This window comes from Anopheles marshallii, chromosome 2 (genome assembly GCF_943734725.1).
Source record: "Anopheles marshallii chromosome 2, idAnoMarsDA_429_01, whole genome shotgun sequence".
Lineage (NCBI taxonomy): Eukaryota > Metazoa > Arthropoda > Insecta > Diptera > Culicidae > Anopheles > Anopheles marshallii.
This window is the reverse complement of record NC_071326.1, coordinates 85,866,078-85,879,097: the sequence shown is the minus strand read 5'-3', so window position 1 is coordinate 85,879,097 and position 13,020 is coordinate 85,866,078. Positions and strand designations below refer to the sequence as shown.

General features: G+C 46.8%; 2 protein-coding genes across 2 annotated transcripts; both read left to right on the top strand.

Moving 5' to 3' along the window:
* The first annotated feature begins 729 nt into the window (after positions 1-729).
* LOC128710163 (mRNA (2'-O-methyladenosine-N(6)-)-methyltransferase) lies at positions 730-3,365 on the top strand. The gene is made up of 3 exons (XM_053805205.1): positions 730-2,624; positions 2,692-2,835; positions 3,077-3,365. The coding sequence occupies exons 1-3, from the start codon at positions 730-732 to the stop codon at positions 3,363-3,365; spliced, it is 2,328 nt and encodes a 775-aa protein (XP_053661180.1).
* Positions 3,366-6,975: 3,610 nt separating this feature from the next.
* On the top strand, positions 6,976-13,014 carry LOC128710063 (E3 ubiquitin-protein ligase mind-bomb). Its single transcript, XM_053805101.1, has 7 exons — positions 6,976-7,056; positions 8,548-9,540; positions 10,323-10,430; positions 10,499-11,563; positions 11,661-12,015; positions 12,097-12,794; positions 12,874-13,014. The coding sequence occupies exons 1-7, from the start codon at positions 7,000-7,002 to the stop codon at positions 13,012-13,014; spliced, it is 3,417 nt and encodes a 1,138-aa protein (XP_053661076.1). The 5' UTR covers positions 6,976-6,999.
* Positions 13,015-13,020: the final 6 nt, after the last annotated feature.

The following is a 13,020-nucleotide window of genomic DNA, read 5'->3' as shown; positions in this document are numbered from 1 at the left end:
TTTCCTGTGCATGCGGCCAACCAAGACGACGATAAGGGCCTGTATTCACGACTACTACATTGCAGGAAAACGATCGCAGTGAGCAAAAAGAAATAAAGCGCGCCTTTTTAAAACGATCTCGTTGCCGAACAGAAGTGAGTACTGAAGTGGCAATAGTTCATGCGTGCTCATGTTACGTTTTCAGGTGATTTTAGCAAACGAAGTAATTTCGATGTGTGTCATAGTGAATTACAAATTAATTAGGCAAAATCGGTTTATGATTGAAACGATACAAATGGAATGCTTTTTGTTGCAATCAGTTGCAAAAACACGGCCACCATGTGACATCTCGGCATGCATCGCGTATCGCCGAATGCGCACGAACCTACTAACAGGTTGTGAGAGGATTATCAAAAACCCATTACAATACGGGCCAAAATAGCTATTATTGTTTATTGATTCGAAGATCTACTTCCGCCGGACAGGTGTTGAGTGAGACAATGCATAATGGAATGAGCCCTTTGAACTAATAATTTTGCTGTAAGCAGATCAAGTGTGGTAATTTTTAGTTTGAATTAAATTGCTATAACCATTAATAAATATGTGTTCATAATGAATTTAACAATGGAGGAAGTGCATGGTGATTAGATGTAATAACCTACAAATTAGATGTATATCGTAATTATCTAAAACAAAGCCTCTAAACGCATTCTTTTTTAACGCCATTGCAGAACATAGCAGGCCACCAATATGAATGACGTTGGTATGAACAGTAAAACCGAGAACATACTTTCGGCGGCCCCATCCGCATGGGATCAGTTGACGAACCCTTCGCTGGCCGAGCAACACCAGGCACAACAGCAACAGCAGCTGCCGCAGCACCAACAACAGGCACAATCGCCACAAATGCAGGCATCCAGTCCCACCACGGTCAGTGCACCTTTGCTAACACCCACGAAAACGACACCACCCGATGTGGCTCACATACCATCGGGTGTAGCGCCCGGTGCCGTTCCCGGTGCGGCGATCGGAGCCAACTTCAACGAAGAGCTTTCCCCCGAGCTTACACAGCAAGGTTGGCGCAAATTTTGGTCGAAACGCGAAGGACGACCATACTTCTGGAACAAACTGACCGGTGAATCGCTGTGGGAACCGCCCGGTCTAAACCGTGGACCGCAGCAGTTCGATCCGTTAACGGATCCGCTCGGTATCTGCAGCAACGGACCGCTTCCGCATCCGCACAACAGTTACAACAATTCACACCCATCGCCTCACAACCACAATACGCTGAAACGACGTGCCTCGGAGGATGCCCAGCATTCCGGCCACCTGCCACCGGGTGGTGGTGGAACTGGTGGGCCACCACCGCTGAAAAAGTACGTCCTGCCCGGTCCCTGGGATCTGGAGGTGCCCACGAACGTGCTCATCTACGAACGGTTGCCCACCACCTTTCCGCAGCCCTACCCGGAGGTGGAAGCGCTCCGTGGTTCACTCACGCTCCGGCTGGCCAAAACGTACGAGGATCTGTGCAATAAGCGGGAATCGATCGCACCGCCGAAAGATTCCTTCCAGCGGTGGCTGATCGAGCGGCGAATCATCGACCAGGGCGTGGATCCGCTGCTGCCGAGCCAGTGCCAACCGGAAATCTCACAACAGATGTATCGCGAAATACTGCGCGACATTCCGATCAAGATCGTGAAGCCGAAGTTTACCGGTGACGCACGGAAGCAGCTGTCGCGGTACTGTGATGCAGCGAAAAAGATCGTCGAGCGGCGGGGCGCCAGCGAGGAGAGCAAAAAGATCGTCAAGTGGAACGCGGACGAAGCGTACGAGTGGTTGCGGCGAACGGTGGGCGCCAGCTACGAAGACTTCCAGGATCGGCTCGCACACCTGCAGCGCCAATGCGAACCGCACATCATCGCAACGGTGCGCGTCAGTGTGGAGCAGCTGTGTGCCAAGCTGTACCACCTTTCGGTGCAGCACGCGCGCAACATCCGCGAACGGCACGCACACATCCTGAAGGAGCACGGCATCCCGGAACTGACGGCACCGTTACAGCCGCCCGTCACGCGCAAGGTTTGGTGCTACCCGGTGCAGTTTGCGCTTCCTTCACCGCGTATGCCCCAGATCGATTACATTAACGACCGCGATCACATGGTCATCAAGTACACGAACTCCGCGGTAATGGCAGCACCCGATACGCACGTGGTAAACATATCGCACCTCCAGAAGCTGGAGCAACTGTACCGGTACAACTGTTTCGATGATAAAAAGTTCGATTTCTTCATCGGGCGGGCGTACTGTATGTTGAAACGATACGCCACCTTTCTGGGGAACAATGCGAACCCGAACCAGCAGGAACCGGAACTGACGCAGGCCGCCCTACCGGCGGTTGTGTTCGAGTGTTTGCACCATCACTTCAACGTGACGTTTGAATGTTTTGCAAGCCCGCTGAACTGCTACTTTCGGCAGTACTGTTCGGTGTTCGGGGATACGGATTCATTTTTCGGCTCGAGAGGTTCGTTTCTGGATTTCAAACCAGTGTCCGGTTCGTTTCAGGTGAATCCACCGTACTGCGAGGAATTGATCGACGCCAGCCTGCAGCATATTGACCGCTTGCTAACCGATTCGGTCGAACCGTTAAGGTAGACACGTTAATTGAAAAAAACGGTTGATAGTAATTCTAATCAAGGACGCTTCAATCCCTTTCAGCTTCATCGTGTTCCTACAGGAATGGAAAGATCCGCCGTTAAAATGCCTCTCGAAAGTCGAGGACAGCCCGTACAAACGCAAACAGGTGGTCGTGATGGGTATGGAGCATGAGTATCGCCATGGGCTGCAGCATTGTATACCAAAGTAAGAACCTTAGCTATACAGTAACGCGCTCACACGCTTATAAATTGGAACCAAAGACTTAAAATTGGAACATTAATTTCTGTTTTGGTTTGGATACATCTTGAGTTATTTTGTAACTTTGTTAATTAATTATTGAGGAAATGTTATACAACTGTTGCGAGTAATACAACGTACACGTGGAAGGATGCGAAAGCTTCGAATAAAATCTATACTCTAAACAAGCAAACAATCCTTTCCTCAGATCGGAGGTGAACTTTAAAAGCATCGTCGGTACGATGGTGGTGTGGTTACAAAATGCAGCCGGGTACGCACGATGGGCCCCGACCGAGACACGTGTCGACGCACTGCTGGAAGCATTCCGTCCGGGTCGCGAACGAGATCGGGACAAGGCGACCGCTACCACCGTACCTGTACAGCCGAGCTGTTCTGCCAGCGCGAGCTCACCCGACGTCGTACCGCCCGGTAACAGTAGTGCCGGCGACATCCCGGCCACCGGGCCCGGTAAACCATCGACCCCGGCCACTGTTTGAATGGATGGTGCTAAGCTACAGCTGTGGTAGGATAAACAGGACGCATCAGCTTCAGATTAATAGCAGCGGATGAATGCAAACATCCAACCAACTACCAGTAACTTACCAACAGCAATCATTCACAACCATGCAGACAATGTTTACGTAATGTTTCGTTTGGAAGTACACAAATAGCCTATAGACACGTTAGCCGCTGGCACGTTCTTGTGTCGCGATCACAAATGCTTCCTTTCTTAGCTTTTAAATGCAACACACAGACCAATACTACAACTTTACAGCAATCATACCATGAGCAAATGCACGTTTTAACCGAGGACCTTTTAACAGTTGCCTAGAGCGCAGATGGGAGTTGTGTGAGTGGAAATAGTTTGATGTGTCCTGTTTATTATTATTATTAAAAATATTGCTTTTCTTAGGACCGCTCGTCGACCGAGCAGGATCGGATGGAGTTCAGAATTTAATATAAGTAAACCAATCATAAATGTACGTCATAATGTAGAAACCCATTTTCTAGAACAAAAAAGAAACAAAACAATACAAGCAGCAAGTAGAAGCAAGATCTTGGTAGGCCACATGTGTAGAGGATTCGCGGCATTGAGGCACACCATCCCCGGGCCGAAACTATCACCCGATCTCTATTGACTCTACTCTCCGTCAGGCGGATAGTGTCGCGTTTTGGGGCAAAGCTCCAATCGGGCCATATTCAAATAATTGTACAGTGCAAAGTATATTATCTTAAATTAATGGTACGTACAGCGATTCATTAGCAAATTGTGGACACTAATTCTCATGCAAACTGCACCAAGCGGACAAGAATTCGGATCCAAGTGGAATACAGATTCGTGGGTGGATTCAAATTGAAATTACGTATTGGGTTTTAGTTAAAATTATACACGCTCAATTATATTTGAAAGTAAATAATCAATTTATACATTTGACACACGAACTAGATACTTTCATTATATATTTTATCATTTTAAATCAACCAAATTCTTCTAAAAGCTTAATGTTTAAATCCGTTGTTCTAACGCCATTCAAATTTGAACATCCTTGCAGTTGCTCGGGAGTGCATGAAAATTAGGGCCAGGCAATGGTACATCGCATAACAATAATACTTTGAGCACAGGGAAAAATAACGGAAAATCCGAAAAAAAAAACATAAAAGTTAATGTAAAAAAATGTTGTTGAAGCAAATTAATCTTATTTACTGAAATCGAAAGGAGAGGGGCTCTGTTGTTCAAATTGCTCTCCCGTTTTCGTTATTCAGTATGTGGTCAACCTATGCAATATGCATATGACATAGGAAAATGTAGTGTTCAATTAAGGGACAGTTACATGTATAAGTATATACATATATATATATATTTATTACAGTATCGTTCGTTCGTTCGATTAATGCTTAGTTGTTTGCTTAGTAAAACATCCACAAACAGGAATACACGTGTTGTGCGTGTAATGTGTACGTAATTACTGGGTATATATTAGAGTAACGGGGTGTCGGATACGGGACAGCAGCGTAATTAGGCATACAGACAGTACAGTACTGAGCTGTGTAACGGTGGCAATTTTATGTTTAAATAATATTACTAAGATTCAATCGGATCATGTGAGATTACACCCTAGATCTTATCAAACCTTCCCTCGCTGGCCTAGTGTGTGTGTTTGTGTGTGTGTATAGCATTATTACTTCCAACTATTTAATTTTTGCAATTAAATGGTTAGTTCAGGCAGCGCATATAGACGAGAAGGATGTGTAGCGTAAGCAAGCAGCGGTTTTATTAAGCGAGGTAGACCGAACTGGCGAACAGTGTTAAGGTCAAATCTATGGTCTTGATAAGGGTGCAAGAAGAAGAGTAAAATTTTGTTATTTAAATAGTTTAAACAATTAAATATTACATCGTTTATAGTCGAATAAGCTTGTACCAGCTCGTACCGATATCAAAAGGCACCATCGTTTTAAGATCTATTGCATACGTACGTACAACAACACACACGTCCTAATGTCTATTTCAGTAGGCAATTGATGGAACTAGTTCAACATAAAAAAAAACGGGAATCTACGGCACGTCGACCAAGGGGAAGGCGTTATTTTGCCCGTTGTCTGTTCAATGAAACAATGTACAAATTAAAAATTGCACCCTCTTCTCTTAGAAATCGAAATCTAAAAGCAAAAGTCCAGCTTTACGGGACACTGGATTACGAAACGGTCACATAGCGTCGTAATAAGCTTATTATTACATATTATAAACTCAGTTTTTAGATCGGGCCCCAATGTTACAGATTGAACCAATAAACAACAAAACCCTATTTGAAGATTCGGTATACAATGTTTGAGTGTGGAGAAAGGGATTAGTGTGTGATGTGGTTTGTGAGTAATATTAATTCTTCCACCTTCTTAAGGTAGGCCCAAATCGAGATGGAGTGATGGATTTGATACGTCCGTCAGATGGATTGGCCGTATCACTGGCGCTTTACCATGATCGATCTTGAGGACTCCTGCAGCACAACCGCGAACCAGTTATTCCAGCGTCGAATAAATAGCTAAGCAATATTGGACCAATTATTTCCTCTTGATTGATCTAAAATTTAAGCTCATATTTTCCTCCTCTCTTTTGTAGAAAAATGTTATGTTAAGATTCTAAAATATGTTAAAAAATATACTTTCTTACACTGAAATTCGAATTTTCTTAGGTACATTAGTCTAAGATAATGGTCTAATGTGTTTTATAAACTACAAAGTTTATATATTTAAGAAGCAACACAATTAATAAAGAGATGGCAGAGAATTAACAGACAAATAATTTGAATTTCACAACAAACCGTTTTGCACCTAGCGATTTGACGTTTTGCGCAGTGTTGTCAAACTTCGGCATGTTGAAACTTCGGTCAGCTTCGTGGATTTTTTTTTTTCATTAAAATCTCTCCCGCTCACTCGCTGTCGCTCGCTCGTTCCTGCTCATTCCAACCGTGTTCGAAATATGCTTTACAAAGTGCAGGTCATTTCTGTGAAACTTTAAATGAAATAACACTCAAACTCCTCCGGATATGGGGTAAAAAGTGCACTGTTTCATTGTAAAACTAGTGCAATATAGTGAAAGGGTCAACATATCGGTGCAGTGCACGATATTGGCGTGAATGATAGTTTGTGCGTTTGCGTTCCTTTCTACGTTGCAGAGACCACCCTTCGCACAATTCAAGTTCCATTGGTGTTGCTTTGACACTATTTTCCCAACGCACATACACACACGTAGCACACGCAGTAAAGGTAGGGAAAAGTGGACTGCATTAGAGAAATACGGGAAAAGTTGTGTAAAAAGTATAAACATTTGGCAAAACGCTGTTCTAAAAAGCAATAGTAGTAAACGTGTAGCAAGGTGCAAGTGAGACCACATAGCAGCAACATACGCAGGAAAGGAAAACCATTCCCTGCTTTACTGCCCTTGTTCGCTCGATCTGCATTGAGTGTATCGAAAGGTGGAAAAAGAGGCTGCAGCATCCGGATTGCGTCCATAAATTCCGATGCACACTGGACACGACGATGGCCTGTGGTAGTACGTCCTCGACAACCAGCATGGAATTGGTCCCGGCGGGTCCAATGAATGTCGCAGCCGCAGCACGACCTTCACGCTTTACGATGGAAGGTGTCGGATCACGGGTCATCCGTGGACCGGATTGGAAATGGGGCAAGCAGGTGAGTAAGCGACAGTGACACATCTATGCGAGAACATTCCGACAGACATCCGAGGTGTATCTTGATCCGGCGGGACAACTGAATGATTTCCAGCGATAGGTTCCGTTTTGTTTGGAATAAATCATAGTTCCGAAACGCGCACGGGAACATCGATTTGAGTCGTAAAATAGCGCCAGGCTGGAAGATCCAAACATATGCGTATCCCACCCATGTGTATGTATGTGCGCGCCTATGGAAAAAGGGAAATGCTGCTTTACCGTAGACGTATGCCCCTTGTGAACTGCACAGGTAGCGACATTAAATCCGATTTTGTACGTTTTAGCTTGAAAGCCTGCAAGTACGGCAGCACGGTATGGTGGGTTTCATTGCATCCTCCGTACGAAGGGCAACGAGAGAATCATCTTTCTCACATCCTGGAAGAAGCAGAATCCGCTCGGGGATTTATGAAGAAGGCCACCAACAAAAGGGAAGAAAAACATAATGTACAAGATAAACGGCAGATTTCGTCAGCTACAAAGCGAAACAAGCGCACGAAGAACGATGTAGCAAAGAAGGCCACGAGAAAACTTCAACACATAGTGGTGTTGGTGTGCGTCCGGCTGTTGTGTTGGGCCGTGAGTGAAGTGTGTGTTAATTTAAAATTTATTATTTCATCAATCAACAACAACGATTGCACGGAAAACAATTCGCTGTGCTACGTCGGAGGGAACCTTTTGCGACATTGAGCGTTTCGGCAGACTGATGAGATTCGTCTACTAAACGGCAAGCTAATTAGAAGTGCAATTGCCGGGCCCTCTCAAGTGAGGCCAATTTTCTCATGCCCTCATCACGCGGCATCAGACTTGCTGTCTGTACTACCAACCAGCTCGTAACTCTTTAATGATTTTTTTTAATTACGGTAAAATGGTGCTTTGATTATTGTACACCAATAAACTGTGGACGGGGATTGTCCTAAGCCGCACTTCTCAATCTGATCCAAATGCACAAAGACAGCAATTCAAAAATTTGTGATTAGCTTCCCCCGTTACAACCCACTTGGGCTCCATTCCAGCACCAAATGTGACTTTATAAATGGAACGTGATTCTTACTTACGCAAATGCCGGTTTCGTTGCCGTTTGATGTCTAATCGATCGTCTAGCGACTGGGAAATGAAAACAACAATCCATTGCCGACGTGCATCTCGTCGCCGGCATAAATGATGCAGTGTTTGCTTACAACTCGAATCACATACCGTCACACACAAACACACACTCACACATCGATCGTACCATCCCGGCCTCCTTCTGCCGCGTGGTTTTTGTTTAGATCGCGTACAAGATCATGCTTTGCTGGTGATAAGAATGAAGCGGAGTAAATATTTCCGCCTTGCAGTTTGATTGGGTTTTGCAGCAGCTGACAGGTTTACGTACACTCTTCTATCGGGTGTTCCCTTCCGGCATTGGATTATTATTAGTAACGCTGTTTTCATCACTTACTTTCACTCATTGCAGGACGGTGGCGAGGGGCATGTCGGTACGGTGCGCAATTTTGAGTCCCAGGAAGAGGTGGTCGTCGTTTGGGATAATGGAACCGCGGCCAACTACCGATGTGCCGGTGCGTACGATCTGCGCATTCTGGACAGTGCACCGACGGGCATTAAGCACGAGGGTACGATGTGTGATACGTGCCGGCAGCAACCCATATTCGGTATCCGTTGGAAGTGTGCCGAATGTAACAACTACGATCTGTGTTCGATCTGTTATCACAGCGACAAGCACCATTTACGGCACCGGTTCCACCGTATCACCACACCGGGTGGTGAGAAAACGTTGCTGGAACCGCGTCGAAAGTCGAAGAAGATTGCAGTCCGAGGAATATTTCCGAGCTCGCGCGTTGTGCGCGGCGTAGACTGGCAGTGGGAGGACCAGGACGGAGGCAACGGACGGCGCGGCAAGGTGAACGAAATCCAAGACTGGTCGTCGGCTTCACCCCGGTCGGCCGCGTACGTTGTGTGGGACAATGGGGCGAAGAATTTGTACCGTGTCGGATTCGAAGGTATGGCCGATCTGAAGGTAATGAACGATGCAAAGGGTATGACCGTGTACCGGGATCATCTGCCGCTGTTGGGCGAGTACGGGCCGGGCCGGGCACCGAACAACTTCCAGATCGGCGATCAGGTGACGGTGGATCTGGACATTGAGATCGTACAATCGCTACAGCACGGACACGGCGGATGGACGGATGGAATGTTCGAGTGTCTCAGCACCACCGGTACGGTGGTGGGCATTGACGAGGACCATGACATAGTGGTCGCCTATCCTAGCTCCCACCGTTGGACGTTCAATCCGACCGTGCTGACGATCGTGTCCTCGCCAATGATGATGCTCACCGACAATCAGCCGCAACAGTTTGCGGTTGGTGATTTCGTTAAGATTTGTAGCGATCTGGAACGTATTAAGATTCTGCAGCGCGGACATGGCGAATGGGCGGAGGCGATGGTGCCGGTAAGTTTAGTTTCTTTTCAATTAAACCTCAGATAAAATGTTATTGCTGAATTTTATCACTGATCTTCAGAGGGTCTTGAAACATATATAAGCTTTAAAATATTGAACTCTTGAACTAATTATGACGGTTTTATGGATTATGTTCGAATATTTTTTGGGTGGGCTATATAATGGGTATGTGCATGGTTCAGGCATGGTACAATTGTTAAGGCAAAAAAAAACAATGTAATTTAAGGAAAGCATTCCAGTCAAAATAATTGATCTGCTAGTACTAGTGTTAACGCCACCCTTACTACCAGTTATGATGTCTGATCTGGGACCGAATTATTTTGCTCTATCAGAGGCCCGATTTCAATTTCTCTTGCCGTTTCAAGTTCCAACTTCCCATTCACTATTCAAAATTCTTTTTTATTTCGCCTGATAAAGGTGAACCCCAAGCGCAAAGGAACGGATTCGCTTTATGAAGGTGATCTCAAAGAGCCGGGATCGCCTTACAAAGGTGATCCCGGTGCGCTATTGACGTGAGACACCAGGGAGAAAATTGATAATTGTTTGACATTGTTTGGTAATGAAAATATGTTTAGATGAACGTCTGATCCCATGTTATTGGATCGATTAAGATTTTTAATGCCGTTCCACACCTTCAACATTTACTTCACTAGCTACTACTGCGCTATCAGCTGCTATAATTCCCTGAGATCTGTTTGCATAGCTGTAGGCGTCAATAGCATCCAAAAGAATTTGGGATGATTAATTTAAAACATGCTCTATTCCTAATACAGACACTTGGTAAAGTGGGCCGCGTGCAACAGGTGTATCATGACAACGATCTGAAGGTGGAAGTTTGCAACACATCCTGGACCTATAATCCCCTTGCCGTGACGAAAGTTGTAAGTTTTCTGAGTACATTTCAAAAGTTCCTTGTTGCAATCCTGATCTAATTTCTATGTTTTGCTAGGCTTCCTCCTCCGATGGTGCTACTGCTGTGACAACGAACGGCGAACGGCTGTCAGCGATATTGAAGAAACTTTTCGAACCTCACACATCGGGCGATACCACCGAAGAGCTGGTAAAAGCCGCCGCCAACGGTGACAAAGCGAAGGTGGAGAAGTTTCTTACCGGTACGACTGCCGAGCAGAATGTGACACCATCGTCCTCCAGCATGGGCGACACACAGCCGGTCGTGAAGGTCGATGTGAACGGTGTCTTTGCGGGACATACTGCGCTGCAAGCAGCTAGCCAGAACGGGCACCTCGAGGTGATCGAGATACTGCTCCGTCACAGCGCCGATGTAGAGATTGAAGATAAGGACGGCGATAGAGCCGTTCATCATGCAGCGTTCGGCGATGAACCGGGTGTTATGGGAATGCTAGCGAAGGCCGGTGCTGATTTGAACGCACGCAACAAACGTCGTCAAACGGCGCTTCACATTGCTGTGAACAAGGGACATTTTAACGTGGTAAAGACACTGCTGGAGCTAAATTGTCATCCGAGTTTGCAGGACTCGGAGGGCGATACGCCACTGCACGATGCGATCTCGAAGGAGCACGACAATATGCTCGCGCTGTTGCTTGATAACGGTGCGGACATAACGCTGACCAATAATAATGGCTTCAATGCTTTGCACCATGCAGCGCTGAAGGGAAACCCCAGCGCGATGAAGGTTTTGCTTACGAAAACGAACCGCCTGTGGATCGTGGAGGAGAAAAAGGACGACGGATACACGGCACTGCATCTGGCTGCGTTGAACAATCACGTGGAGATCGCGGAACTGCTCGTCCGCATGGGCAAAGCAAACATGGACTGCCAGAACGTGAACCTACAGACGGCGCTGCATCTAGCGGTCGAGCGGCAGCACGTGCAGATCGTGAAGCTGCTTGTGCGCGAAGGCGCCAATCTTAACATTCTGGACAAGGACGGTGACACGCCGCTGCATGAGGCGCTGCGCCATCACACCCTGTCCCAATTGCGCCAACTGCAAGATGTTGAAGGATTTGGAAAAATACTGATGGGATTGAGGAATGTAAGTTTTTTTTCTCTCTAATCGGGGTGATTTGTAACACGAGAGATTAATTCAATGTTCCATAATTTAATGCTTTAATTAAATTTTTACATTCCAGAATACGGACAAGAAAGCGTCGGCATCGATCGCCTGTTTCCTAGCAGCGAACGGAGCTGATTTGACGGTGAAGAATCGCAAGCTGCAAACACCGTTGGATTTGTGTCCCGATCCGAATCTCTGCAAAACGTTAATCAAGTGTTACAACGAGCGTAAAACGGACGATATGGACATGATAGCGGCAAGCGGTGTTGGTGTCGGCACTAGCATGCCGCCGAATGTGATACGAGCTGGTCTCCGAACGAACGCTGGCGAACCGACCGCTTCGACGTCAGGCTCGTCTTGCAATCCTGGCACGAGTGGTCTCAGTACCGGCGGATTGAATCATGCACAGATCGATGCTACGCTGCTTATGGGTTTGAGCAAAATGTCAATCCAACCGAGCGCGGCCGGCGAAGCGAATACAAACATGAGCGTTAATCACAGCGCTAGTGGAGGTGGTGCTGTCGGTGGCAGCAGTGGACCGCTGGACGAATGTCTGCTCTGTTCCGACCAGAAACGTGACACGGTGTTTAAACCGTGCGGGCACGTCGTGTGCTGCGAGAACTGTGGACCACGGATCAAGAAGTGTTTGATTTGTCGCGAGTCGGTGCTGTCGCGGGAAAAGATCGACGAGTGTCTCGTTTGCTCCGACCGGAAGGCGTCGGTGTTCTTTAAACCGTGCGGTCATATGGTTGCGTGTGAGCATTGTGCACCGATTATGAAGAAATGCGTCCAGTGTCGTACGCAGCTCGAACAGATGGTACCGTTGTCGGTGTGCAGTGGCGGGCAGGGCAGTGTCATCAACATTCAGCATCACGTGGATGACGGCAAGAAGGATCTGCTGCACAATCATAACGCATCGCAGCAGCAGCAGCAGCAGCTGTTGCAGGGTACGAACAAGGCAGGCCTTGGCGTTGCCATGAACAACACAATGTCACCGAACGCCAGCTCAATGACGGGTGTGTCAGCAGGTGTGCTGGGTAATAATGGACTGTTGACGGGTGGAGGAGGTGGTTCTTCTAGCAGCAACAACGCAACGCCACTGACCACCACCAACAATACCTCGGTTGCGTCCGGTGTTGCACCGAACAATCTCAATCTGGTGGACGATTTTCAGAAGCTACAACAGCAACTGCAGGACATTAAGGAACAGGTTCGTATTGCTTCTACGGGAGGTCCTATTGTCGCGCTAGAAACACTAACATTTAATCCGTTGCTTCTCCTCACAACAGACAATGTGCCCGGTTTGTTTCGATCGTATCAAAAATATGGTTTTCCTGTGCGGCCATGGTACGTGTCAGATGTGTGGCGATCAGATCGACGGCTGTCCGATCTGTAGGAAGACGGTGGAGAAACGTATTCTTCTATTCTAAGCCGGA